The following is a 26373-nucleotide window of genomic DNA, read 5'->3' as shown; positions in this document are numbered from 1 at the left end:
ATTATCAGGTAGACACACATTTAGCACCTTGGGACCCAAAACATAAATCAGTGCTCTAACCTTGTTTTACGTCATGAGGTGGACAGTCAAAACATTTCTTTATTAAAGACTATCAGAATGAATGTAGGTACTTATTTATTTTGATCCAAAGCCATGAATGAGTGAGTCACTCAGCTTTATGGCAATCAACCAAAAAAACAGCATCTACCGTGGTATTCCATTTCCAGCGAGACTATTCAAGCCATCGACTCACTAATGGTTGAAGATGATGAGCGATCGGCTAAAGGCAATCTGGAATCTGTGTGCTGCAAAACCAGTTTGGATTGAAGTATAACTTTTCTATGACTGACAACTTTAGTGAGAGGGCTAATGCTTTAATATGTAATAAATGTATACCCTCCAAATTCATAATCATTATATAAATAGTCCCATGTGCACCTTCATCAGACGAACTGCAACATGTCGCCTAAAGCGATTTAATTCATGAACGCATAAAATCAACAAGTGTCAGCCTTTAAATGCTTTATTATCCAAATGTTTAAAGTGCGTGTGGGCGACAGAGAATGCATTTGACTGTAAGGGCTTTCAGGAGGAACAAGACAAAAAAGTTTTTGGCTATCACAGCCATTAAACTGTTTTAAAGTCTCTACTAGCCTTATATTGAAATCCCTGAGCAATTTCCTTCCTCTCCGGCAACTGAGTTAGGAAGGACACCTGTATCTTGTAGTGACTGGGTGAATTGATACACCATCCAAAGTGTAATTATAACTTCACCATGCTCAAAAGGATATTCAATGTCTGCTTTTTGATTTTATACCCATCTACCTGTCACGCCCTGGTCTTAGTATTCTGTGTTTTCTTTATTATTTTGGTCAGGCCAGGGTGTGACTTGGGTTTATTTATGTGGTGTGTTTTGTCTTGGGGTTTTCGTAGGTATTGGGATTGTGGCTTAGTGGGGTGTTCTAGCATAGTCTATGGCTGTCTGGAGTGGTTCTCAATCAGAGGCAGGTGTTTATCGTTGTCTCTGATTGGGAACCATATTTAGGCAGCCATATTCTTTGAGTGTTTCGTGGGTGATTGTTCCTGTCTCTGTGTTAGTTTGCACCAGCATAGGCTGTTTCGGTTTTCATGTTACGTTTATTGTTTTTGTATTGTTTGTGTTTATTCGGTTATTAAAAATGTATCAAAATTACCACGCTGCATTTTGGTCCGACTCTCCTTCACCACAAGAAAACCGTGACACTACCAATAGATTCCCTTCTTTGTGTGGCATTGGAAAACTTCCCTGGTCTTCGTGGTTGAATCTGTGTTTGAAATTCAATGCTCAACTGAGGGATCTTACAGATAATTGTATGTGTGGGGTTCAGAGGTAGTCATTAAAAAATCATGTTAAACACTATTACTGCACACAGAGTGAGTCCGTGCAACTTATGTGACTTGTTAAGCAGATTTTAACCACTGAACTTATTTTGGCTTGCCATAACAAAGGAGTTGAATAGTTATTGACTCGAGACATTTCAGCTTTTCAATTTTTAGAAATTTGTTAAAGTTTTGAAAATCAATTCCACTTTGATATTATGGGGTATCGTGTGTAGGCCAGTGACTAAAAATATACATTTAATCGATTTAAAATTCAGTCAAGGGGTGTGAATACATTCTGAAGGCTCAGTAACTATTGATTTTTTCCCATCGCTAGATGGTAGCCTCCATTTAGATTAAGTCTAGCAGTGATGCTAAGTGCACTGTAGAGTAGGGGGGGAGTTTAGCATGGACACAGCAGCCGTGTTGAAATGTAAAAAAAAGTGTGTGAACATCCCAGGCTGTAAATCATGTAGCTAGGGCCTCCCTCTGCTGCCAGCCAATGCAATTCCAGCTTACATTCCTGGATTTCTTTCTCATAAACACACAGAAATGAGCGCACACACACACAGACAGACAGAGAGGCAGACACACAGAGAGCTGGGCTAGAGCAAAAGCCTGCACACCCAATAGTTCTCCGGGAGAAGAGTGTGATTAACACTGAAGGGGTCTTAGTGAAATGGAAGGAAACTGGGAATGGGGTGTCGGAGCAGAGGCTCATACTGTACATCAGAGGGAAAGGGACGATGCTGAAGTCTCATAACAGACAATAGGAAACGCTTCACACACTATCCCATTTGTCCCATAGCTACAACGGAGAAGTATTTGGTATTGGAAAGCCCTTTGTCTCATGCTGATAACGGGGGTGATGCAAACTAATACGTCATCCACTGACAAGAGACCGAATAGGTGACCATGTGATCGGGGATCTATTGGTGGGTGACATCATCTCTGATCTCATCTTCAAGCCTTATTTAATCCTTTGTCACGGTCCTCAGCCTTTCTTACAGGGAAATACGCAGGCTAGATCACGACTGCAATCAATGGAGTGAAAGTCCTATTGGAGATGACATTTTCTGTGCAGTGTGTGTCGCTATACAATCATTGGCCAGTTTATTAGGTACACACCCATTTAATGAAAATGGATCACTCCTACAGTCAGTGTGTCACGTGGCTGTGGCTTGTTATATAAAGCAGGCAGACGGGCATAGAGGCATTCAGTTACTGTTCGATTGAACGTTAGAATGGGAAAAACTATTGACCGAGCATGGTATGATTGTGGGTGCCAGGCACGCCAGATCCAGTATCTCAGAAATGGCTGCTCTCCTGGGCTTTACACGCACGACAGTGTCTAGGGTTCACCGAGAATGTTGTCACAAACCAAAAACATCCAGTCAGCGGCAGTCTTGTGGGCGAAACCAGCTTGTTGATGAGAGAGGTCGCAGGAGAATGGCAAGAATTGTACACGCTAACAGGGGGGCCACAAACAGACAAATAACGCTACAACAGTGGTGTGCAGAATGGCATCTCGGGACGCACAACTCATCGGTCCCTGCAGCAGGCGACCACACCGTGTTCCACTCCCATCAGCTAAAAACAAGAAGAAGCAACTCCAGTATGCACGCGATCACCAACACTGGACAATTGAGGAGTGGAAAACCATTGCCTGGCACATGACAGCGAGTTCAGTTTACTTGAGTGTCCCGTGCAGACCCCAGACCTCAACCAAAGAGTATCTTTCTAAATATAAATAGAACGGGCTGAATGTACCGCCGTCCAATCTGCAGCAACTGCCTGATGCCATCGCGTCAGCATGGCCCAACATTCCTGTGGAACGTTTCCCACACCTTGTAGAATGTCCCAAATAATTCAGGCTGTTCTGGAGGAAAATGGGAGTCTGACCCAGTACTAGATGTACCTAATTAAGCCGGGCGAGTGTATATGGGGCTACCTCTGCTTTGTCTGAGTGAGGGAGTGGGTGGAGTGAGCATATTGTGTTATGGGTGTATTATTGTCTAGTGGGGACAAATGCCTTCAGTTCAAAGACCAGTTCCTTCTCATGAGAAGCTAAACCAGCCGGGGCACCACACTCCACACTCGTCGTCACAGCATATTTATTTACCGGCCAGGAATGGTATACAAATCTGGACACTCACGTATAGGCTCATTCACACACAAAACAGATAAAGACTTGCAGGAACACAAAGACACAAACACACCCAGCTTAAACATGGCAAATTATGTATCAACCAAACGGGAAGAAACACACAGATGCAAAGACGTATTACGACACACACATTCCATTCTAAGGTGCTCAACCGCATACACTTATGCCGTTATGGGGGGGGGGGGCAAACTCTGCCTCGGGGCTGTCAAACAGATTGATGATCGTAGCTGGAGTCTAAGGCTTTTACAAACCCCCTGAGTCCTGAACGCTCCGGGACAGTTCTCACACAGCACATCTTCATACCAACCAACCAACCAACCAATACTGCACAACTTAACCTCAAAAATATCCAGAAATTTCCTGGTGGAGACAGGTCAGAATTTTCCCACCTCTATTCAGAGGAGAGTCTGTGTGTGGGGTGTATGTAGAAAGGGCAAGTAAGGGCAATATCTATCCCTCTTCATAACCTTCTCCCTCTCTTTTTCGCCCTCTCTTCAGACAACCATGGTTTATGGGTCTCGCTCTGTCCTCCCCCTCCCGTCTGCTTTTTCTCTTCTCTTGTTTTGTCATCCACCACCGCTGCAGGGAAAGGATAGCCTTAAATCTCCTGTCCTTTCTGAGCGGTCGGTCAGCTATTTATTCATAGGAAGTGGGGGATGTTGTTAATGTATCGATCGGTACAATCTGGTCCACACAGCAGCCTCTGTAGGAAATAGCTGCTGCCCCGCTCCTTCATGTTTCTGCTCTGATTTATGAATTAATAGAAGGAAATATTTGGTTTAATCCCAGCCCCTAAGAGATCAACCCACCTAATTGTATCGAATGCATATACGTGTTTAAATACATACGGACCTTTTGCTCATGTGGTAGAATAAATCATACTCTTGGAGTCTAGACCACACTCTTACAAAACCAATGGGCCTATTTGCTCATTTGCCCGAGTGCTCTCACTATTCAACAGCAGAGTCCCATTGCCACTGATTTGGAGCAAGAGAAAAGAGAGAGGACCTAACTACCTCATAGTGAGGGGAAACAGAGGTGTGTGTGTATGTCTAGAGTCTGGACCAGCCGGGAACAGACGGACTGTGATTCCAGCTAGAGACCGCTGAGCCGCGAAGGAGTGAGACGAAGAAGATTGATGGCTAATATCAGATTGATTAAACTAAATGCGCATCAGATAGACCTCTTCAATAAATCACATAGTAGCAGACTGCATGCCAAATGGCACCATATTCCCTACATAGTGCACTACTGCAGACCAGGCCTACCTAACAGAGAAAATAGGCAGCTTTATGCACACCTTCTATTAATATGGCATATGGTTATAGTCTACCTTGGCCCAATAACATGTGCTTATAGGAGATCAAATCAAATTGTATTAGTCACATGCACCGAATACAACAGGTGTAGACCTTACAGTGAAATGCTTACTTAAAAGCCTCTAACCGACAGTCCAGTTAAAAAAATATGAATATGGGATAAAAGTAACAAGTAATTAAAGAGGAGCAGTAAAAAATAACAATATATACAGGGGGGTGCCAGTACAGAAAAAATGTGCGGGGACACCGGTCAGTTGAGGTTGTATGTGCATGTAGGTCGAGTTAATTAAAGTGACTATGCATAGATGACAACAGAGTGTCAGTGGTGTGGAGAGGGGAAGGGGGGAAATGTGAATAGTCTCGGTAGCCATTGGACTAGATGTTCAGGAGTCTTATGGCTTAGGGTAGGAGCTGTTTAGAAGCCTCTTGGACCTAGACTTGACGCTCCGGTACTGCTTGCCGTGTGGTAGCAGAGAGAACAGTCTATGATTAGGGTGGCTGGAGTCTTTCACAATTTCTAGGGCCTTCCTCTGACACCGCCTGGTATAGAGGTCCTGGATGGTAGGAAGCTTGGCCCCAGTGATGTACTGGGCCGTTTGCACTACCCTCTGTAGTGCCTTGCGGTCGGAGGCTGAGCAGTTGCCATACCAGGCAGTGATGCAACCAGGATGCTCTCGATGGTGCAGCTGTAGAACCTTTTGAGGATCTCAGGGCCTATGCTAAATATTTTCAGTCTCCTGAGGGGGAATAGGTTTTGTCGTGCCTTCTTCACAACTGCCTTGGTGTGTTTGGACCATGTTAGTTTGTTGGTGATATGGACACCAAGGAACTTGAAGCTTTCAACCTGCTCCACTGTAGCCCCGTCGATGAGAATGGGGGAGTGCTCGGTCCTCTTTTTCCTGTAGTCCACAATCATCTCCTTAGTCTTAATCACGTTGAGGGAGAGGTTGTTGTCCTGGTACCACACGGCCAGGTCTCTGAACTCCCTATCGGCTGTCTCATTGTCGAAGATCAACCGCTGTTGTCTCATCAGCAAATCTAATGATGGTGTTGGAGTCAAGCCTGGCCGTGCAGTCATGAGTGAACAGGGAGTACAGGAGGGGGCTGAGCACGAACCCCTGAGGGGCCCCTGTGTTGAGGATCAGCGTGGTGGATGTGTTGGTACCTGTATAGCCTACTTAAGACACATAATTAGAAAGTACCCCTTGAAAGTGCCTGATGACTTTAGTTACACTGCTAAGGGAAGGGTACTTCAACTGTACAGTGTTTCTTGACTATATAAATATACAGGCCTATAGTTCATTCGGAAAGTATACAGACCCCTTCACTTTTTCTACATTTTATGTTACAGCCTTATTCTAAAATTGATTAAATTAGTATGTTCCCACATAAATCTACACACAATACCCCATAATGACAAAGCAAAAACAGGGTTTTAGAAATGTGTGCAAAGTTAAAAAATAAAAAACAATACCTTTACACAAGCATTCAGACCCTTTGATATGAGATTCGAAATTGACCTTTGGTACATCCTGTTTCCATTGATCATCCTTGAGATGTTTCTACAACATGATTTGAGTCCTCCTGTGGTATATTGAATTGATTGGACTTGATTTGGAAAGGCATACACCTGTCTATATAAGGTCCCACAGTTGACAGTGCATGTCAGAGCAAAAACCAAACCATAAGGTTGAAGGAATTGTCCGTAGAGCTTCGAGACAGGATTGTGTCAAGACACAGATCTAGGGAAGAGTCGGCCTGAGAATTGAACCCTGTGGCACCCCCATAGAGACTGCCAGAGGTCCGGACAACAGGACCTCCGATTTGACACACTGAACTCTATCTGAGAAGTAGTTGGTAAACCAGGCGAGGCAGTCATTTGAGAAACCAAGGCTGTTGAGTCTGCCGATGAGAATGCGCTGATTGACAGAGTCGAAAGCATTGGCCAGGTCGATGAAGACGGCTGCACAGTATTGTCTTTTATCGATGGCGGTTATGATATCGTTTAGGACCTTGACCGTGGCTGAGGTGCACCCATGACCAGCTAAGAAACCAGGGTAGGATAGATATAGGTCTGTAACAGTTTGGGTCTAGAGTCTTTCCCCCTTTGAAGAGGGGGATGACCGCGGCAGCAGTATGTGTTGAAGTAGGAAGAGGATAGTGTAGAGTTACAGATAAACAGTAAGGCTGGAGGAGGAGAGCGGCTGGAGGAGGAGTGAAAGTGTTCTTTCCTGGCATTTGTCTGACAGTCAGAGGAGGCTGTGGGCTTAGCTATCATCTGTCCACTGACCTGGTTGGCTTTGAGTGGGGAGTAGAGAGGCGGAGAGAGAGAGGGAGAAAGAGAGAGACAGGCTGGAGCAGGGTCTAGCCGACTGCAGAGTAAGGTGTCTACATTCTCGTCCTGTATGAGAGAGTGTGAGGGGAGAGGAGCCTTGAGTCAGTGAGTGGGGGGGGATGTTGCCTTTGGGACGACACTTCTGTTTATAGCAGATGGTCTGGTGCAGACAGACAGACGCACACCGCAGTTCTGGGTAAATGCATCTGTGCGCACATGGTGCACACGTCAGCTCTGTGGCTCTGTCATTCCAAAAAGTGTGTGTGTGTGTGTCCATGTGTGAGAAAGAGAGCGAGAGCATTGGGGTTTCCCAGCCCATTGCCAGGTTAAACACTGGCCCTCTGCTGAATGGTAAGCCTCCATAATGAGTGATCCCAAGCTAAACAATTCCCCCATTGTGTGCAGCTGCAGCAGCCACACACATAAGTGTAAAGTTTCCTCCTCATTTTGTGTGTATGTAATTTGGGTAAATGTAAAATAAATAACAAGGAATGGTTGTTGAAGTTGCCACCTACAATGGCCAGCTGTCAACCTCAGATGTATTTTGTGTGTGCTGCCCTCAAATGTGATGCTGAAAAACCCATCTCCCAAATACACTACATGACCAAAAGTATGTGGACACCTGCTCATTGAACATCTCATTCCAAAGCCATGGGCATTAATATGGAGTTGGTCCCCCCTTAACTGCTGTAACAGCCTCCACTCTTCTGGGAAGGCTTTCCACTAGATGTTGGAATGTTGCTGAGGGGACTTGCTTCCATTCAGCCACAAGAGCATTAGTGAGGTCGGGCACGGATGTCGGGCGATTAGGCCTGGCTCGCAGTCAGCGTTCAAATCAAATTTTATTGGTCACATACACGTGTTTAGCAGATGTTATTACGGGTGTAGTTAAACACTTGTGTTTCTAGCTCCAACAGTGCAGTAATATCTAACAAGTAATATCTAACAATTTCACAACAATACACAAATCTAAAGCAAAGGAATGGAATTAAGATTATATACATATTTGGACAAGCAGAGTCGGAGCGGCATAGACTAAGATACAGTAGAATATTAGAGAATACAGTACATACATATGAGATGAGTAATGCAAAATATGTAATTCAATTGTGCATCTGTAAAAGTTTGAGAGGGTCTTAGGGGCCAAGCCAAATATCTTCAGCCTCCTGAGATTGAAGAGGCACTGTTGCGCCTTCACCACACTGTCTGTGTGAGTGGACCATTTCAGTTTGTCAGTGATGTGTACGCCGAGGATCTTGAAGCTTTCCACCATCACGGCGGACCTGTCGATGTGGATAGGGGCGTGCTGTTTCCTGAAGTCCACGATCAACTCCTTTGTTTCGTTGACATTGATTGACGTTATTTATTTTCCTGGAACCACACTCCCAGGGACCTCACCTCTTCCATGTAGGAGGTCTCGTCATTGTTGGTAATCAGGCCTACTACTGTTGCATTCCAATTCATCCCAATGTTGTTCGATGGGGTTGAGACCAGGGCTCTGTGCAGGCCAGTCAAGTTCTTCCACAAAAATGTCTGTATGGACTTCGCTTTGTGCATGGGGGCATTGTCACACTGAAACAGGAAAGATCCTTCCCCAAACTGTTGCCACAAAGTTGAAAGCACAGAATCCTTTTGAATATCGTTGGATGCCTAGCCCAAACCATGAAAAACAGCCCCAGACCATTATTCCTCCTCCACCAAAATGTACAGTTGGCATTACGCATTAGGGCAGGTAGCATTCTAATGACATCCGCCAAACTAAGATTGGTCTGTTGGACTGCCAGATGGTGAAGCGTGATTCATCACTCCAGAGAACGTGTTTCCAATGGCGGCAAGATTTACACCACTCCAGCCGAAGCTTGGCTTTGCTTATGGTGATCTAAGGCTTGTGTGCGGCTGCTTGGACACGGAAACCCATCTCATGAAGCTCCAAAAGAACAGTTATTGTGCTGAAGTTGCTTCCAGAGGCAGTTTGGAACTCAGTAGTGAGTGTTGCAACCAATGACAGACAATTTTTACACTCTACACGCTTAAGATCTGGGCGATCCCGTTCTATGAGCTTGTGTGGCCTACCACTTCAGGGATGAGCCGTTGTTTCTCCTAGACGTTTCCACTTCACAATAACAGCCCTTACAAGTTGACCGGGGCAGCTCTAGTAGGTCAGAACTGACTTGTTGGAAAGGTGGCGTCCTATGATGGCACCATGTTGAAAAGTCACTGAGCTCTTCAATAAGGTCATTATACTCCCAATGTTTCTCTATGGAGATTGCATCGCGGTGTGCTCGATTTTATACACTTGTCAGAAATGGTTGTGGCTGAAGTAGCCGAATCCACTAATTTGAAGGAGTGTCCACATACTTTTGTATATAGTGTATTTAGGTGAGATAAAAGCCCCCACTGAACAGACGGGGACCACTTTAAGTAGCCTAATATCAGAGAGAGGCTGACATGTCTGTCTGTGGGTGACATGAAAGTGTCAATACTAAACTGCTTACGAGACCAATTGATGGGCGGAAATTTAAATGGCTGGCTTTCTATGAAGCCTGCTGCTCAGTCACTGTCTGATATTAGGTTAGAATAAAGATTAACTATTTGGTTTGAACCTACTGGAGCTTCAAGTCTAAATTCTAGTCAAAGGGGAAACTGGGACCAGTGTATCCCATTCAAGCTGTACCTATAGGGGCAAACAGGTCTATGTGCACAGACAGTGACCAAAAACCCTCTTGGCTGAACTACAAAAAATCTTTGTCGGGTGGAAACGCATTATCTTACTGGCCTTTACAGAATCATTACCAATTAAGAGATTGCTGTCAAAAGCCAGCCTGTCTTCAATGATTCCCAATACATCAGAGTTTTTCAATCAATAAGCTTCTATTCCCAAATCATTCTCCTCACTCCAAAAGGTTCCTTCCTCTCCCCCTGTCCTTTCCTCCAACAACCACTGATCTAGCGTGGTCTTTGGTGAAAACAGGACAAAGAGCCCTGTGTGAATAAAAAGCACCCTCTTTCTTTGAATAAATCATGTTCATTTCAGATCAGAGATATTTTCAGATCAGAGATACCTCAAGATATGTGAAGAACAAATGGAAGGAAGGAAGGCCTTTTCTCCCCGGGTCTTCGCATAGGGTTTCTGTCTGTCCTAACAGTGAAGATGGCAGCAGGCTTCAGTTACACATGACAGTGCGACTGTCCACAGGGAAACATTGGCATACCGGCCATCCCTGAAGAAACCAATACAGAAAACATGCAGGCCAGGGAAGTAATACAAAAAAGAGCCGTAATTACAAAGCAGTCCTAAAACCACCACGAGGCAGGCTGAAATGCAGCACGCAGCCACAGAGGAACAGAGCCAGCATAGAGTCGACGAAACCCAGCTGGGAAACCAACATGTCATCTGAGAATGGCAGAAGCATAGGATTGCATATAAAATCACTGAATGTATAGGATCTGTATGGACAGGGAAACAGTGTGGAACACTTGTTCTTCAGCCAATGGTGATTTAGAATGATGCTAATTATTTTTGTCGTATCACAATGTGATTGTGCTGGTTAGTGGAGCCTCCTGGTGGAGAGAAAGTGGAAAGTCAACGCAGGATTCTGCCCACCACGACCTGAATGTATAGGATCTGTATGGACAGGGAAACAGTGTGGAACACTTGTTCTTCAGCCAATGGTGATTTAGAATGATGCTAATTATTTTTGTCGTATCACAATGTGATTGTGCTGGTTAGTGGAGCCTCCTGGTGGAGAGAAAGTGGAAAGTCAACGCAGGATTCTGCCCACCACGACGCTACATCATCTTCCTGGAGTCTATCTGCGTTAATTCTGAGACAATGCTGACCTCTACTGGACGTGGAGAAGAACTACATCAACATTCATCACAAACAAGGGGATGAGTTTCCACGCTACTTCTGAAATATTATCATAACAGGATTCAGAATGTTCTGGTCCTCTTACAGTTCTTGCAGCTCTATTGTCTATAATTGTACATTTTAATAATTTAGCAGATGCTCTTATCCAGCGCTACTTACAGGAGTATTTAGGGTTAAGTGCTTTGCTGAAGGGCACATTGGTAGATTTTCACCTAGTCGGCGTGGGGATTCAAACCAACAACCTTTCGGTTACCGGCGAAATTCGCCGAACCGCTAGTTTTCCTGCCGACGTGTGAATGCATCATGATCTGTGTGTGTATGTGAGCGTTCCATTATCCGACAGCCTTAATCCTCTCTAGCACCACAACAGTGGAGCTCTGGGTTCCCTGGTGGCATTGCAGCCCCTTCTCTGTGTGTGTGTGTGTGTGTCTCCTCAGTCTGCACAGGGAGGGAGCCATTGGGCCAGGCTCAGATAATAAACCTCTCCTTTCACCATATGGAGAAGCACTCAGTAGAGAAAGGAGTCGGCAGAAGTGGGAATTAAGCCTTACGTATAGCGGATTTATGATGTAATATCCATTGGGTAAACAGTGCAGATGTGACTGGGGGAAATGCCTCTCATGCTAACCATGCTAACCATGCAAATGTGTGTTGATTTTTGCCACGTAGATAAACGTTCTGATATAAAGTCTTGGATTAGGAGATTTGTATTACTTGCCGCTCGGGTTGCTTCCCTCCTAATCTCAGTTTAGAATGAATGCTGGATAGCTTTGCAATACAGTATAGTAAACAGAAACCAATATCAGATTTTGTAAAGATAAATGCCTGGTTGACAGAGTACAACCCACTGGAAAACATAGGCTAAATAGCCAACTATTAACACAGGGTCTGCCTGTAACAACGTGCTGACAAAGGAGAGACAACATCTTAGCTGTCCTACTTCATCAGTGCTGGGGGAATTTGCAGGGAATTTGCTTCCACTTCTCCGGTCCTTTCACATCAGGGGTGAGTTTCCCAAAAGCATAAAGATCTTTAGCACTAAAAATAATCTACAATACATTACTAGGCAATGGAAGAAAAATGACCTCAATGCTAAAGTTGATTTCTTTTTAAGGGAGACAAGGAGAGAGGAGACAAGAAAAGAGGAGGCAAGGAGAGAGGAAGCCAGTATAGGAGTCATGGCGTACAGGAAGGCCTGTTAATGTCATGTTTTGGGTGGGGAGGGGAGAAAGCAACAACAGCTGGTGCTGCTCATTGGTGAGGCATGTTAATTACACTTAACATCCCTTCTATTTCTCCTTGAGCCAGAGGCCTCTTCTGCTACAGGGGTCCAGCAGGATTCCACACAGACACACACAACATGCTCAATACAGCCACACAGCTAGGGCTCTCCTACCATTCTTTCAGTATTGTCAACATTGTTATGAAGATTTATGGGCAAATCACAACCACCCAATACCACTGGCAAAATGCCTTCATGAACTATGTCACCAGCAAAGATTAGCACTGGGCTATACAGTGATATTCCACTCAAAACAACTCCACAGTTTTCATAGTAATATAAATACATCACAATCAAGGTAGGTACCTTGACACACCAGATGGTTCACCATTTTTGAACAACATTGCAGCATCATAGTGCCCTGCTAAGTGCTTGCTTACCTGGATGGCGCCAAAGTCCACGTTCTCGTAGTGGAAGTGGGCGCACTCGGCCAGCTTGGGGAAGTGGCCTTTGGTAAAGGACAATCTGAAAGAGAGACAGACAGTGGTTAGGACGAAGCCAGGCCTAAGGGCCTGACAGAGAATGAAGCGTGTAAAGGGGGTGGAGGACGGGCTGTTACGATGACCTTATTACTGCCACAATAGCAGTCATGACCTCAGTATAATTCCACATGACCGTTGAGTCACGGTCATCTCCTTTTATGCCCTCTGGTCATGCTTTGGTAGAACCCAACTTGCTAACTACCATCAGGTCCTAATGGACTGGTATCCAGGGCTCTATTGTCCCTCTAACCGCTCTGACATCAATGCAAAGGCAATCAAACAAAAAATCTCATCAAAACTGTAGTCCTATCATACCTTTAAAACTAACCTCACTGTGATGATCAATTTGAAGAAAGAAGTTCAACAGCGGGTTGAAACAGTGTAAAACATGAATGTTGTTTCAAAACATAACACAATGAAACAGACAGCGCTTTCCAAGGTGATGATTCATTCAAAACAGCCATACGAATATTAGCGATTATGTATGGGCTTATGAGAACAGGCCCCAAAAATATAAAAATGATGATTGTGCCATTATACAATACATTGCCTACCGCATATTTTGAAAAACATAAAACAAAAAGGATTTAAGATGTCATTGGTACATAATTGGTCTAGCATGTACTCTCAAATGATTATTTTATTTTAAGAATCGCCGTTGAGCGTGAATTGTATTATTATGGATACTGGATGGACTGGGTTACCTTATGCTGCGAGTCAGCATTTCTATCCATGAGCTTGGAAAGAGAACGTATAGCCATAGGCGATGCTGTTGGTTCATTGACTGTGCAGGGTGGCTTACAGTTAGCATTCAGAAAGTGAATTTGTATTTGTTTGAATTAGTAATTGGGTCTGGAGACACATTTACCTTTAACTCTACAGAATATCTCACCACGATGCGCGTTTCCATCTCCCCTCTCTCTCCTTTATTCCTTTCTGGAGCGAGCAAACGGGATGCCAACAGTTTAGTGAAACACACTACATGACCAAAAGTATGTGGACATGCTCGGCGAACATCTCATTCCAAAATCATTGGCACTAACACGGAGTTGGTCCTCCCTTTACTACTATAACAAGTAGAGCATTAGTGAGGTCGGGCACTGATGTTGGGCGATTTGGCCTGGCTCACAGTCAGCATTCCAATTCATCCCAAAAGTGTTTGATGGGGTTGAGGTCAGAGTGCAAAGGGGGTGGGGGACGGGCTGTTGCGATGACTATTACTGCCACACCGGCAATCATGACCGCAGTATACTTCCACATGACCGTTGAGTCACGGTCATCTCCTTTTATGCCCTCTGGACATGCTTTGGTAGAACCCAACTTGCTAACTACCATTTGGTCCTAATGGTCTTGTACTCAGAGCGCCATGGCCAGTTAAGTTCTTCCACACCGATTTGCAAACCATTTCTATACAGACCTTGCCTTGTGCACGGCGGCTTTGTCATGCTGAAACAGAAGAGAGCCTTCCCCAAACTGTTGCCACAAAGTTGGAAGCACAGAATCGTCTAGAATGTCACTGTAGTGTTAAGATTTCCCTTCACTAGAACTAAGAGGCTTAGTCCGAACCATGAAAAAGAGCACTAGACCACTATTCCTCCTCCACCACACTTTACAGTTGGCACAATTGCATTTGGGCAGTGTCACGCCTTGGTCATTGTATTTTGTGTTTTTGTCATATGTTTGGGTAGGCCAGGGTGTGACATGGGTTTATATGTTATGTTTCGTATTGGGGTTTGTATTATTTGGGATTGCGGCTGATTAGGGGTGTGGTATAGGCTTGGCTGCCTGAGGCGATTCTCAATTAGAGTCAGGTGCTTTCGTTGTCTCTGATTGGGAACCGTATTTAGGCAGCCCGAGTTTCGCTTGGTATTTCGTGGGTGTTTGTTCCTGTCTCTGTGTAGTTCACCAGATAGGCTGTATTTAGGTTTCACGTTCTGTTTGTTGTTTTCATTGTATGAGTTATTTCATGTACCACGTTTTCATTCATTAAAGTCATGAGTAACCAACACGCTGCATTTCGGTCCGACTCTCTTTCCACAAACGAAGAACGCCGTTACAGAAACACCCACCACTCACCGACCGAGCAGCGTGTAAACTGGCAGCGACAGCTTGAAAAGCAGCGAAAGGAGGACGTTATGGACGGTAGAGGCATGGAGTATACGACGTGGGAGGAAATCGACAGGTGGGCGGCTGACCCGGAGAGAGTGCAGGAGCCCGCCTGGGATTCGCTTCAGCAGTGCGAAGGGGGCTACAGGCTAATGGAGTCAAAGAGGAAAACATGGCGACGCAATGCGAAAACCGAAAGTAACGGGGGAGAGCGCAGAGAGAGAGTAGCTGAGTCAGGAGTCAGACCTGAGCCTACTCTCCCTGTTAATCGTGAAGAGCAGTTGCAGTGGGAGAGGCTGCACCACTTGGAGGTTTGGACATGGGAGGAGGAATTAGACGGTAAAGGACCCTGGGCTCAGCCTGGAGAATATCGCCGTCCCAAGGAAGAAATAGAAGCGGCTAAAGCGGAGAGACGCAGGTATGAGGAGGCAGCACGGCGACGCGGTTGGAAGCCGGAAAAGCAGCCCAAAAAAATGATTGGGGGGGGCTAGAAGGGAGTATGTTTATGCCAGGTAGGAGACCTGCACAAACTCCCTGTGCTCACCGTTGGGCTAGAGAGACCGGGCAGGCACCGCGTTATGCTATGGAGCGCACGGTGTTTCCAGTGCGGGTGCATAGCCCGGTGCGGTACATACCAGCCCTTCCTATTGGCCGGGCTAGAATGGGCATCGAGCCAGGTAAGCTTGGGCAGGCTTCGTGCTCAAGAGCGCCAGTGCGCCTGCACGGTCCGGTCTATCCAAAGCCACACCTCCACACACCAGTCCTCCGGTAGCAGCTCCCCGCACCAGGCTTCCTGTGCGTGTCCTCGATCCGGTAGCACCAGTTCCAGCACCACGCACCAGGCCTTCAGTGCGCCTCGCCTGTTCTACACAGCCAGAGCCTTCCTTCCCTCCTACGCTGTTGGAGTCTCCCGCCTGTTTAGCGCAGCCAGAGCCTGTCTCCTCTCCTGCGCTGTCGGCGTCTCCCGCCAGTTTTGCGCAGCCAGAACCTTTCTCCTCTCGTCCGTTGGACTGCCAGATGGTGAAGCGTGATTCATCACTCCAGAGAAAGTGTTTCCAAAGGCGACGAGATTTACACTACTCCAACCAACACTTGGCATTGCGTATGGTGATCTTAGGCTTGTGTGCAGCTCCTCGGCCATGGAAACCCATTTCATGAAGCTCCCGACAAAGTTATTGTGCTGACGTTGCTTACAAAGGCAGTTTGGAACTCGGTAGCGAGTGTCGCAACCGAGGATAGACCATGTTTATGCGCTACGCGCTTCAGCAATCCGCGGTCCCATTCTGTGAGCTTGTGTGGTCTAACACTTAAGAGCTGAGCCGTTGTTGATCACAGACATTTCCACTTCACAATGACATCACTTAGAGTTGACCGGGGCAGCCCTACCGGGGTAGAAATGTGACAAACTGACTTGTTGGAAACTTGGCATCCTACAACGGGTGCCACGTTGAAAGTTACTGAGCTCTTCAGTAAGGCCATTCTACTGCCATTGTTTGTCTATAGAGATTCCATGGGTGTGTGCTAAATTGTATACACCTGTCAGCAGTGGGTGTGGCTGAAACAGCCGAATCCACTAACTTGAAGGAGTGTCCACATGCTTTTGTATATATAGCGCCTTCCTAAAGTATTCAGACCCCTTGACTTGTTCAACATTTTGTTACGTTACAGCCTTATTTTAAAATCGATTAAATCGATTTTTTACTCAATCTATACACAATACCCCATAATGACAAAGCAAAAACAGACATTTTTTCAAATTTATTATAAATAAAAACTGAAATATCACATTTATATAAGTATTCAGGGACTTTACTCAGTACTTTGTTGAAACACCATTGGCAGTGATAACAGCATCGAGTCGTCTTGGGTATGACGCTACAAGCTTGGTAGAACAGTATTTGGGGAGTTTCTCCCATTCTTCTCTGCAGATCCTCTCAAGCTCTGTCGGGTTGGACAGGGGGAGTTGATGTACAGCTAACTTCAGGTCTCTCCAGAGATGTGGGTTCAAGTCCGGACTCTCGCTGGGCCATTCAAGTACAGAGACTTGCCCCAAAACCACACATGCATTGTCTTGGCTGTGTGCTTAGGGTCGTTGTCCTGTTGGAAGGTGAACCTTCGACCCAATCTGAGGTCGTGAGCACTCTGGAGCAGGTTTTATTTTATTTATTTTTTAAATCGAGGATCTCTGTACTTTGCTCTGTTCATCTTTGCCTATATCCAGACTAGTTTCTCAGTCCCTGCCACTGAAAAACATCCGCACAGCATGATGCTGCCACCATGCTCCACCGTAGGGGATGGTGCCAGGTTTCCTCCAGACGTAACGCTTGCATTCAGGCAAAAGAGTTCAATCTTGGTTTCATCAGACCAGAGAATCTTGTTTCTCATGGTCTGATAGTCTTTAGGTGCCTTTTAGCAAACTCCAAGCGGGCTGTCATGTGCCTTTTACTGAGGAGTGGCTTCCGTCTGGCTACTCTACCATAAAGGCCTGATTGGTGGAGTGCTACAGAGATGGTTGCCCTTCTGAAAGGTTCTCTCATCCCTACAGAGTAACTATGGAGCTCTGTCAGAGTGACCATTGTGTTCTTAGTCACCTCCCTGGCCAAGCCCCTTCTCACCCAATTGCTCAATTTGACTGGGTGGCCAGCTCTAGGAAGAGTCTTGGTGGATCCAAACTTCCTCGATTTAAGAATGGAGGTCATTGTGTTCTTGGGGACCTTCAATGCTGCAGACATGGTTTGGTACCCTTCCCCAGATCTGTGCCTCGACACAATCCTGTGTCGGAACTCTACGGACCATTCCTTTGACCTCATGGCTTGGTTTTTGCTCTGACATGCACTGTCAACTGTGGGACCTTATATAGACAGGTGTGTACCTTTCAAAATCATGCCCAATCAATTGAATTTACCACAGGTGGACTCCAATCAAGTAGTAGAAACATCAAGGATAATCAATGGAAACTGGGTCCACCTGAGATCAATTTCAAGTCTCAAAGCAAAGGGTCTGAATTGTTACGTAAATAATATATTTCTTTTTTTTGTTGTCATTATGGGCTATTGTGTGTAGATTGCTCAAGAACATGTTTTATTTAATCCATTTTAGAATAGGGCTGTAAACGTAACAAAATGTTGAAAAAGTCAAGGGGTCTGAATACTTCCCAAATGCACTGCATAGTGTATGTCTCGTTGAGAAACAATTATTTCACTTGGTTGAGCGCCCATTGCATACAGAGTTTGGACGGAATATCAACAGTCAGGCAGCGAGAGCATGCTCCTCAAACAGTGGTTGATGCATGGAGTGAGGTAAGTGTTCCTATATGTATTTCTCTGCTGCTCATAAAGCACATGCTCTGCTATAAAACCTAAGTAGCCTACAAAACAGACCAGTGGTTAAACCTCCATTTGGTGTTCGAGTGCATACAGGTGACAAGTCTTTATTCCCCTGCCCATTTAATAATGGCTGTCGTGTAAAGTACTTTAGTCAAAATACTTTAAAGTACTACATACATTTTTTGTGGGGATATCTGTACTTTACGTTATATTTTTGACAACTTTTCCTCCACTACATTCCTAAATACAATAATGTACATTTTACTCCATACATTTTCCCAAATACCCAAAAGTACTAGTTACATTTTAAATGCTTAACAGGACAGGGACATGGTCCAATTCACACATTTATCAAGAGAACCTCCCTGGTCATCCCGACTGCCTCTGATCTGGTGGACTCACTAACCAAAAATGCTTTGTTTTTAAATTATGTATGAGTGTTGGAGTGTGCCCCTGGCTATCTGTAAAATTGTACAAAAAAAATGTAATGTGATGTCTATTTTGCTTAATATAAGAATTTTCCCAAGAGGCTTCTAAATATATTCTACCCCCAAGCCATAAGACTTCTGAACAGCTAATCAAATGGCCACCCAGACTATTTGCATTGCCCCCCCCCCCTCCCCTTCTGGAACACGGCTGATACTCTATTATTATCTATGCATAGTCACTTTAATAACTCTACCTACATGCACATATTACCTCAACACCGGTATATAGCCCCACCATTGTCATTTACTGCTGCTCTTTAATTATTTGTTATTCTTATCTCTTATCTTTCTCTTTTTATATAGGTATTTTCTTAAACCTGCATTGTTGGTTAAGGGCTTGTAAGTAAGCAGTTCACTGTAAGGTCTACACCTGTATTCGGCGCATGTGACAAATAAAAATGTATTTGATACCATAGGCCTACAGTTGGCCAACTCATATTCTGTTCTTCTGGAATACATTTTCTTCATACAGGCTAGCAAAATATTATGACCACCACAGCCCTAGGTGGGGGGATGGAGAAGAAGAAAACAGATGGTACAAGAGAGGAGGGTGGTGGAAGAGGGCAAAACTAGATAGAAACTGAAAAATTTAAGCGAGTGAGGGAGAGAAAGGGCCAGGTCTGAGAGACATAACGAGAGTGAGAGGTAGAGATGAAATCAAATAAAAATGTATTGGTCACGCACACAGTTTCGCAGATGTTATCGCAGGTGCAGCGAAATGCTTATGTTTCTAGCGCCAACAATGCAGCAATATCTAGCAAAACAAAATACATACACAATCCAAAACATTTTTTTTTTAAAGAACAAGAAATGAAGACATGAGAATGAGCAATATCAGAACAACTCTAGAATATAAATACATATATACACAGTACGGTGGAGGCCCAAAACATTTAAAGTAATCATTTTTAGCTAAAACTATATTAATATAATCACGTATCCAAATAACTGATTAAAACACTATTTTGCAAAGAAGGTCCACAGTAGCCTCAACAGCACTCTGTTGTAGGGTAGCACCATGGTGTAGTCTGAGGACAGCTAACTTCTGTCCTCCTCTGGGTACAATGACTTCAACACAAAACCTAGTATGCTCATGGTTCTCACCCCCTTCCATAGACTTACAAAGTAATTATGACAACTTCCGGAGGACGTCCTCCAGCCTATCAGAGCTCTTGCAGCATGAACTGACATGTTGTCCACCCAATCAAAGGATCAGAGAATGAATCTAGTACTGAAAGCATAAGCTACAAGCTTGCTAGCACTGCAGTGTAAAATGTGTTGAGTAGTTGACTCAAAAGAGAGATAGACAATAGTTGAACAGTTTTGAACAAATTCATTTATTCCAAAATGAAGGAGAAGCAAGAGAGAAATAGAGTAATTTTTTTCACTTTCTCTTACTTAGCTAGCAAATGCAGCTAGCTAGTTTAGCCAACTGAAACACCCTTCTCAACCAGAGGGATGCTATGTTAGCTAGCTGGCTATGACTTCCAACCCAACACAGGAACTCTTCCAAGTCAAGATAAGCTTTGGTTTTATTCATTTATTGCCACCGGGACCCGCCGGTGTAACTGTTTACTGTACACAAACATTACTGCATGATTGTAGCAGGTTTACTAACACGTTAGTTATATTAGCTATGTTGACTATGACGTTACTTTAGCTAATATGGTGACAACGATGTAGGCTATGTGTAGCAGTTTGGCTTGGAAAGTTTTTTTTCGCCTGGTCACATTCAGCGGATGCGTTGTGCATTGAGTTCCACAAGCGAAGGGAAGAGAAGGAATACAACGTGGCTGTTATGAAAGTGAAGTTTACGTGTGATCAGAGTTGTATTCATTCCGCCGATTCTGTTGAAAAACATTTCTTAAGCGCAAGCAAACAGTACAAACCGGGGATAAACATACGGGGGGGGGGGTCTATTTGTCAATAGCTGCTGGTGTGCAATGTCTAATATTAAAGAACTCTCGAGGTATTGCTCGCCTGACGTAGAGTACCTCATGATAAGCTGTAGACCACACTAGGCTCATCTATATTATTCTTAGCCGCCACCAGCCTCATCAAAAAGTGCATCGACAACGTCGTCCCCACAGTGACATTAAGTACATATCCTAACCAGAAGCCATAGATTACAGGCAACATCCGCACCGAGCTAAAGGCTAGAGCTACCGCTTTCAAGGAGCGGGATACTAATCCAGAAGCTTATAAGAAATCCCGCTATGCCCTCACCGGCGCTGATGGTCGTTGGATGTGGCAGGGCTTGCGAACTATTATAAACTACTCAGCGAAACACAGCCGCAAGCTGCCCACTGTCATTTTCAAACTCTCCCTGACCGAGTCTGTAATACCAACATGTTTCAAGCAGACCACCATAGTCCCTGTGCCCAAGAACACTAAGGTAAACTGTCTAAATGACTACCGCACCGTAGCACTGACGTGAAATTAAATGCTTTGAAGGGATGGTCATGGCTCGCATCAACACCATCATCCCGGAAACCCTAGACCCACTCCAATTCGCATAACGCCCCAACATATCACGCAATCTCTATTGCACTCCACAATGCCCTTTACCACCTGGACAAAAGGAACACCAATGTGAGAACAGTGTTCATTGACTACAGCTCAACACCATAGTGCCCACAAAGCTCATCACTAAGCTAAGGGCCCTGGGACAAAACACCTTCCTCTGCAACTGGATCCTGGACTTCCTAACGGGGTGCCCCCAGGTGGTAAGGATAGGCAACAACACATCTGCCACGCTGATCCTCAACACCGGGGCCCCTCAGGGGTGCGTGGTAAGGATAGGCAACAACACATCTGCCACGCTGATCCTCAACACCGGGGCCCCTCAGGGGTGCGTGCTAAGTCCCCTGTACTCCCTGTTCACCAAGCACGACTCCAACACCATCATTAAATTTGTTGACGACACAACAGTGGTAGGCCTGATCACCGACAACGATGAGACTGACCACCTCCTTACAAGCCTTGAAACCTCTCCCTCAATGTGAGCAAGACAAAGGAGATGATTGTGGACTACAGGAAACATCGACAGGGCTGTAGTGGAGCAGGTCGAGACTTTCAAGTTCCTTGGTGTCCACCTCACCAACTATCATGGTCCAAACACACAATGACAGTCGTGAAGAAGGCATGACAACACCTTTTCCGCCTCAGGAGACTGAAAAGATTTGTCATGGGTCCCCAGATCCTCTAAAAGTTAGACCGCAGCACCATCGAGAGCATCCTGACCGGTTGCATCACCGTCTGGTATGGCAACTGCACGGCATCTGACCGTAAAGCACAACAGAGGGTAGTGTGTACGGCCCAATACATCACTGTGGCCAAGCTTCTTGCCATCCAGGACCTATATAAGAGGTGCCAAGTCTAGGTCCAAAAGGCTCAACAGCTTATACCCCCAAGCTATAAGACTGCTGAACAATTAATCAAATTGCCACCCGGACTATTTACATTGACACCCCTTGTTTTTACACTGCTGCTACTCGCTGTTTATTATCAATGCACAGTCACTTCACCCCAACCTACATGTATAAACTACCTCGACTAACCTGTACCCCCACGCATTGACTCAGTACTGGAACCCACTGTATATAGCCACGTTATTGTTATATAATTTTTTGTTACTTTAGTTTATTTAGTAAATATTTTCTTCTCCAACTCAAATCAAGAAATGTTTGCAGACGACCCTACAGTGGTAGGTTTGATTACCAACAATGACGAGACGGCCTACAGGGAGGAGGTGAGGCCCTCGGAGTGTGGTGTCAGGAAAATAACCTCACAACCTCAACGTCAACAAAACAAAGGAGATGATCGTGGACTTCAGGAAACAGCAGAGGGAGCAGCCCCCTATCCACATCGACGGGACAGTAGTGGAGAAGGTGGAAAGTTTTAAGTTCCTCGGCATACACGGCAAACTGAAATGGAAATGAATTGGTCCACCCACACAGACAGCGTGGTGAAGAAGGCACAAGAACCTCAGGAGGCTGAAGAAATTTGGCTTGTCACCAAAAGCACTCACAAACTTCTACAGATGCACAATCGAGAGCATCCTGTCGGGCTGTATCACCGCCTGGTACGGCAACTGCTCCGCCCACAACCGTAAGGCTCTCCAGAGGGTGGTGAGGTCTGCACAACGCATCACCGGGGGCAAACTACCTGCCCTCCAGGACACCTACACCACCCAATGTCACAGGAAGGCCATAAAGATCATCAAGGACAACAACCAGCCAATCCAATGCCTGTTCACCCCGCTATCATCCAGAAGGCGAGGTCATTACAGGTGCATCAAAGCTGGGACCGAGAGGCTGAAAAACAGCTTCTATCTCAAGGCCATCAGACTGTTAAACAGCCATCACTAACATACTGACTCAATCTCTAGCCACTTTAATAGTTAAAAATTGGATGTAATAAATGTGTCACATTTAACAATGCCACTTTATGTTTACATACCCTACATTAGTCATATCATATGTATATACTGTACTCTATACCATCTACTGCATCTTGCCGATGTCGTTCGGCCATCGCTCATCCATATATATTTTTATGTACATATTCTTATTAATTCCTTTATACAGAAGTGTAAGGTAGTTGTGAAATTGTTAGATTACTTGTTAGATATTACTGCATGGTCGGAACTAGAAGCACAAGCATTTCGCTACACTCACATTAACATCTGCTAACCATGTGTATGTGACAAATAAAATTTGACTTGATTTCTCTAACTGCATTGTTGGTTAAGGGCTTGTAAGCATTTCACAGTAAGTTCTACACCTGTTGTATTCGGCACAAGTGAGAAATACATTTTGATTTGGAATATTAAATGAGTCATCCAATACGATGTAATAGAAATAAGCTCATACTCATCAACAAAAAAATGTCCTCCCTCATCTTAATGAACCTCTCTGGGATATGTGGGACGGAAGCGTCCCACTTGGCCAAAAGCCAGAGAAAATGCAGAGCGCCAATTTCAAATAAATTTCTATAACAATCAAACTTTCATGAAATCACACATGTAAGATACCAAATTAAAGCTACACGTGTTGTGAATCCAGCCAACATGTCAGATTTCAAAAAGGCTTTTCGGGGAAAGCAAACAATGCTATTATCTGAGGATAGCACCTCCGTAAACAAAAGAGAGAAAACACATTTCAACCCTGCATGCGCGACACAAAACGCAGAACTAAAAATACACTGCTCAAAAAAATAAAGGGAACACTTAAACAACACAATGTAACTCCAAGTCAATCACACTTCTGTGAAATCAAACAAATCCACTTAGGAAGCAACACTGACAATAAATTTCACAAATGGAATAGACAACAGGTGGAAATTATAGGCAATTAGCAAGACACCCTCAATAAAGGAGTGGTTCTGCAGGTGGGGACCACAGACCACTTCTCAGTTCCTATGCTTCCTGGCTGATGTTTTGGTCACTTTTGAATGCTGGCGGTGCTTTCACTCTAGTGGTAGCATGAGACGGAGTCTACAACCCACACAAGTGGCTCAGGTAGTGCAGCTCTTCCAGGATGGCACATCAATGTGAGCTGTGGCAAGGTTTGCTGTGTCTGTCAGTGTAGTGTCCAGAGCATGGAGGCGCTACCAGGCACTACCTCCAGTACATCAGGAGACATGGAGGAGGCCGTAGGAGGGCAACAACCCAGCAGCAGGCCCGCTACCTCCGCCTTTGTGCAAGGAGGAGCAGGAGGAGCACTGCCAGAGCCCTGCAAAATGACCTCCAGCAGGCCACAAATGTGCATGTGTCTGCTCAAACGGTCAGAAACAGACTCCATGAGGGTGGTATGAGGGCCCGACATCCACAGGTGGGGGTTGTGCTTACATGTTAAATGTTTGTCATTTGCCAGAGAATACCAAGTTTGGCAAATTCGCCACTGGCGCCCTGTGCTCTTCACAGATGAAAGCAGGTTCACACTGAGCACATATGACGGACGTGACAGAGTCTGGACGCCGTGGAGAACGTTCTACTGCCTGCAACATCCTCCAGCATGACTGGTTTGGCGGTGGAAAAGTCATGGTGTGGGGTGGCATTTCTTTGGGGGGGCCGCACAGCCCTCCATGTGCTCGCCAGAGGTAGCCTGACTGCCATTAGGTACCGAGATGAGATCCTCAGACCCCTTGTGAGACCATATGCTGGTGCGGTTGGCCCTGGGTTCCTCCTAATCCAAGACAATGCTAGACCTCATGTGGCTGGAGTGTCTCAGCAGTTCCTGCAAGAGGAAGGCATTGATGCTATGGACTGGCCCGCCCGTTCCCCAGACGTGAATCCAATTGAGCACATCTGGGACATCATGTCTCGCTCCATCGCTCCATGAACCACAGACTGTCCAGGAGTTGGCGGATGCTTTAGTCCAGGTCTGGGAGGAGATCCCTCAGGAGACCATCCGCCACCTCATCAGGAGCATGCCCAGGCGTTGTAGGGAGGTCATACAGGCACGTGGAGGCCACACACAATACTGAGCCTCATTTAGACATCAAAGTTGGATCAGCCTGTAGTGTGGATTTCCACTTTAATTTTGAGTGTGACTCCAAATAGAGATCTCCATGGGTTGATAAATGTTCATTTCCATTGATAATTGGTGTGTGATTTTGTTGTCAGCACATTCAACTATGTAAAGAAAAAAGTATTTAATAAGAATATTTAATTCATTCAGATCTAGGATGTGTTATTTTAGTGTTCCCTTTATTTTTTTGAGCAGTGTATAAATCATGCCTTACATTTGACGAGCTTCTTCTGTTGGCACTCCAATATGTCCCATAAACATTACAAATGGTCCTTTTGTTCGATTAATTCCGTTCATATATATCCAAAATGTCCATTTATTTGGCGCGTTTGATCCAGAAAAACACCAGTTCCAACTTGCACAACGTGACTACAAAATATCTCAAAAGTTACCTGTAAACTTTGACAAAACATTTCAAACTACTTTTGTAATACAACTTTAGGTATTTTTTAAAGTAAATCATTGATAAAATAGAAGATGGAATGATCTGTGTTCAATACAGGAAGAAAACAAACTGACGCTAGCTTTCTGGTCACGCGCCTCTATCAAACAGTACACATGAAGTGACCCTTGTTCAAGATGGCCTTACTTCATTACACAAAGGAATAACCTCAACCAATTCCTAACAACTGGTGACATCTAGTGGAAGCGGTAGGAACTGCAAGCAAGTCCCTTAGAAATCTGGATTCCCAATGAAAACTCATTGAAAAGAGAGTGACCTCTATCCAAATCTACTAATAATATGTATATCTTGACTTCTGGGGATGAGTAGCAGGCAGTTGAATTTGGGCATGCTTTTCATCCAAAATTCCAAATGCTGCCCCCTATTCTAGATACGTTTTTTTAAACGGCACTGACTTCCACTGATACAGTGGTGTGAATGGTGTGTCTAGACCCCTTAAATTCATTGCTTGTTTTCATTGTTCCCCTCCAATCAGGGACTGATTTAGACCTGGCACACAGATTAGTCTTTTCATTTACTTATTTTTACAGAAATAGCCATATGCTTTCCAAACAATGTTTTCCCACGATTGAATAATAAAATATATGCCTGGCTGGGCCTCTACTTTTCACTGACAGTCACAACTGTTAGGGAAAAGCTTAG

The 26373-nt window shown here is 44.8% G+C and overlaps 1 protein-coding gene across 1 annotated transcript in view; it reads right to left on the bottom strand.

Moving 5' to 3' along the window:
* Nucleotides 1-26373, bottom strand: part of LOC115105423 (rho GTPase-activating protein 32-like) — a 225765-nt gene that overhangs the window by 92618 nt on the left and 106774 nt on the right. Inside the window, 1 exon segment of the mRNA XM_029627457.2 lies at nucleotides 12714-12798. Within this exon segment, the coding sequence (XP_029483317.2) occupies nucleotides 12714-12798 (85 nt within the window).

Source organism: Oncorhynchus nerka, linkage group LG22 (assembly GCF_034236695.1).
Source record: "Oncorhynchus nerka isolate Pitt River linkage group LG22, Oner_Uvic_2.0, whole genome shotgun sequence".
Classification (NCBI taxonomy): domain Eukaryota; kingdom Metazoa; phylum Chordata; class Actinopteri; order Salmoniformes; family Salmonidae; genus Oncorhynchus; species Oncorhynchus nerka.
Note: the sequence above shows the minus strand (reverse complement) of the source record. Positions and strands in the feature narration are given on the sequence as shown.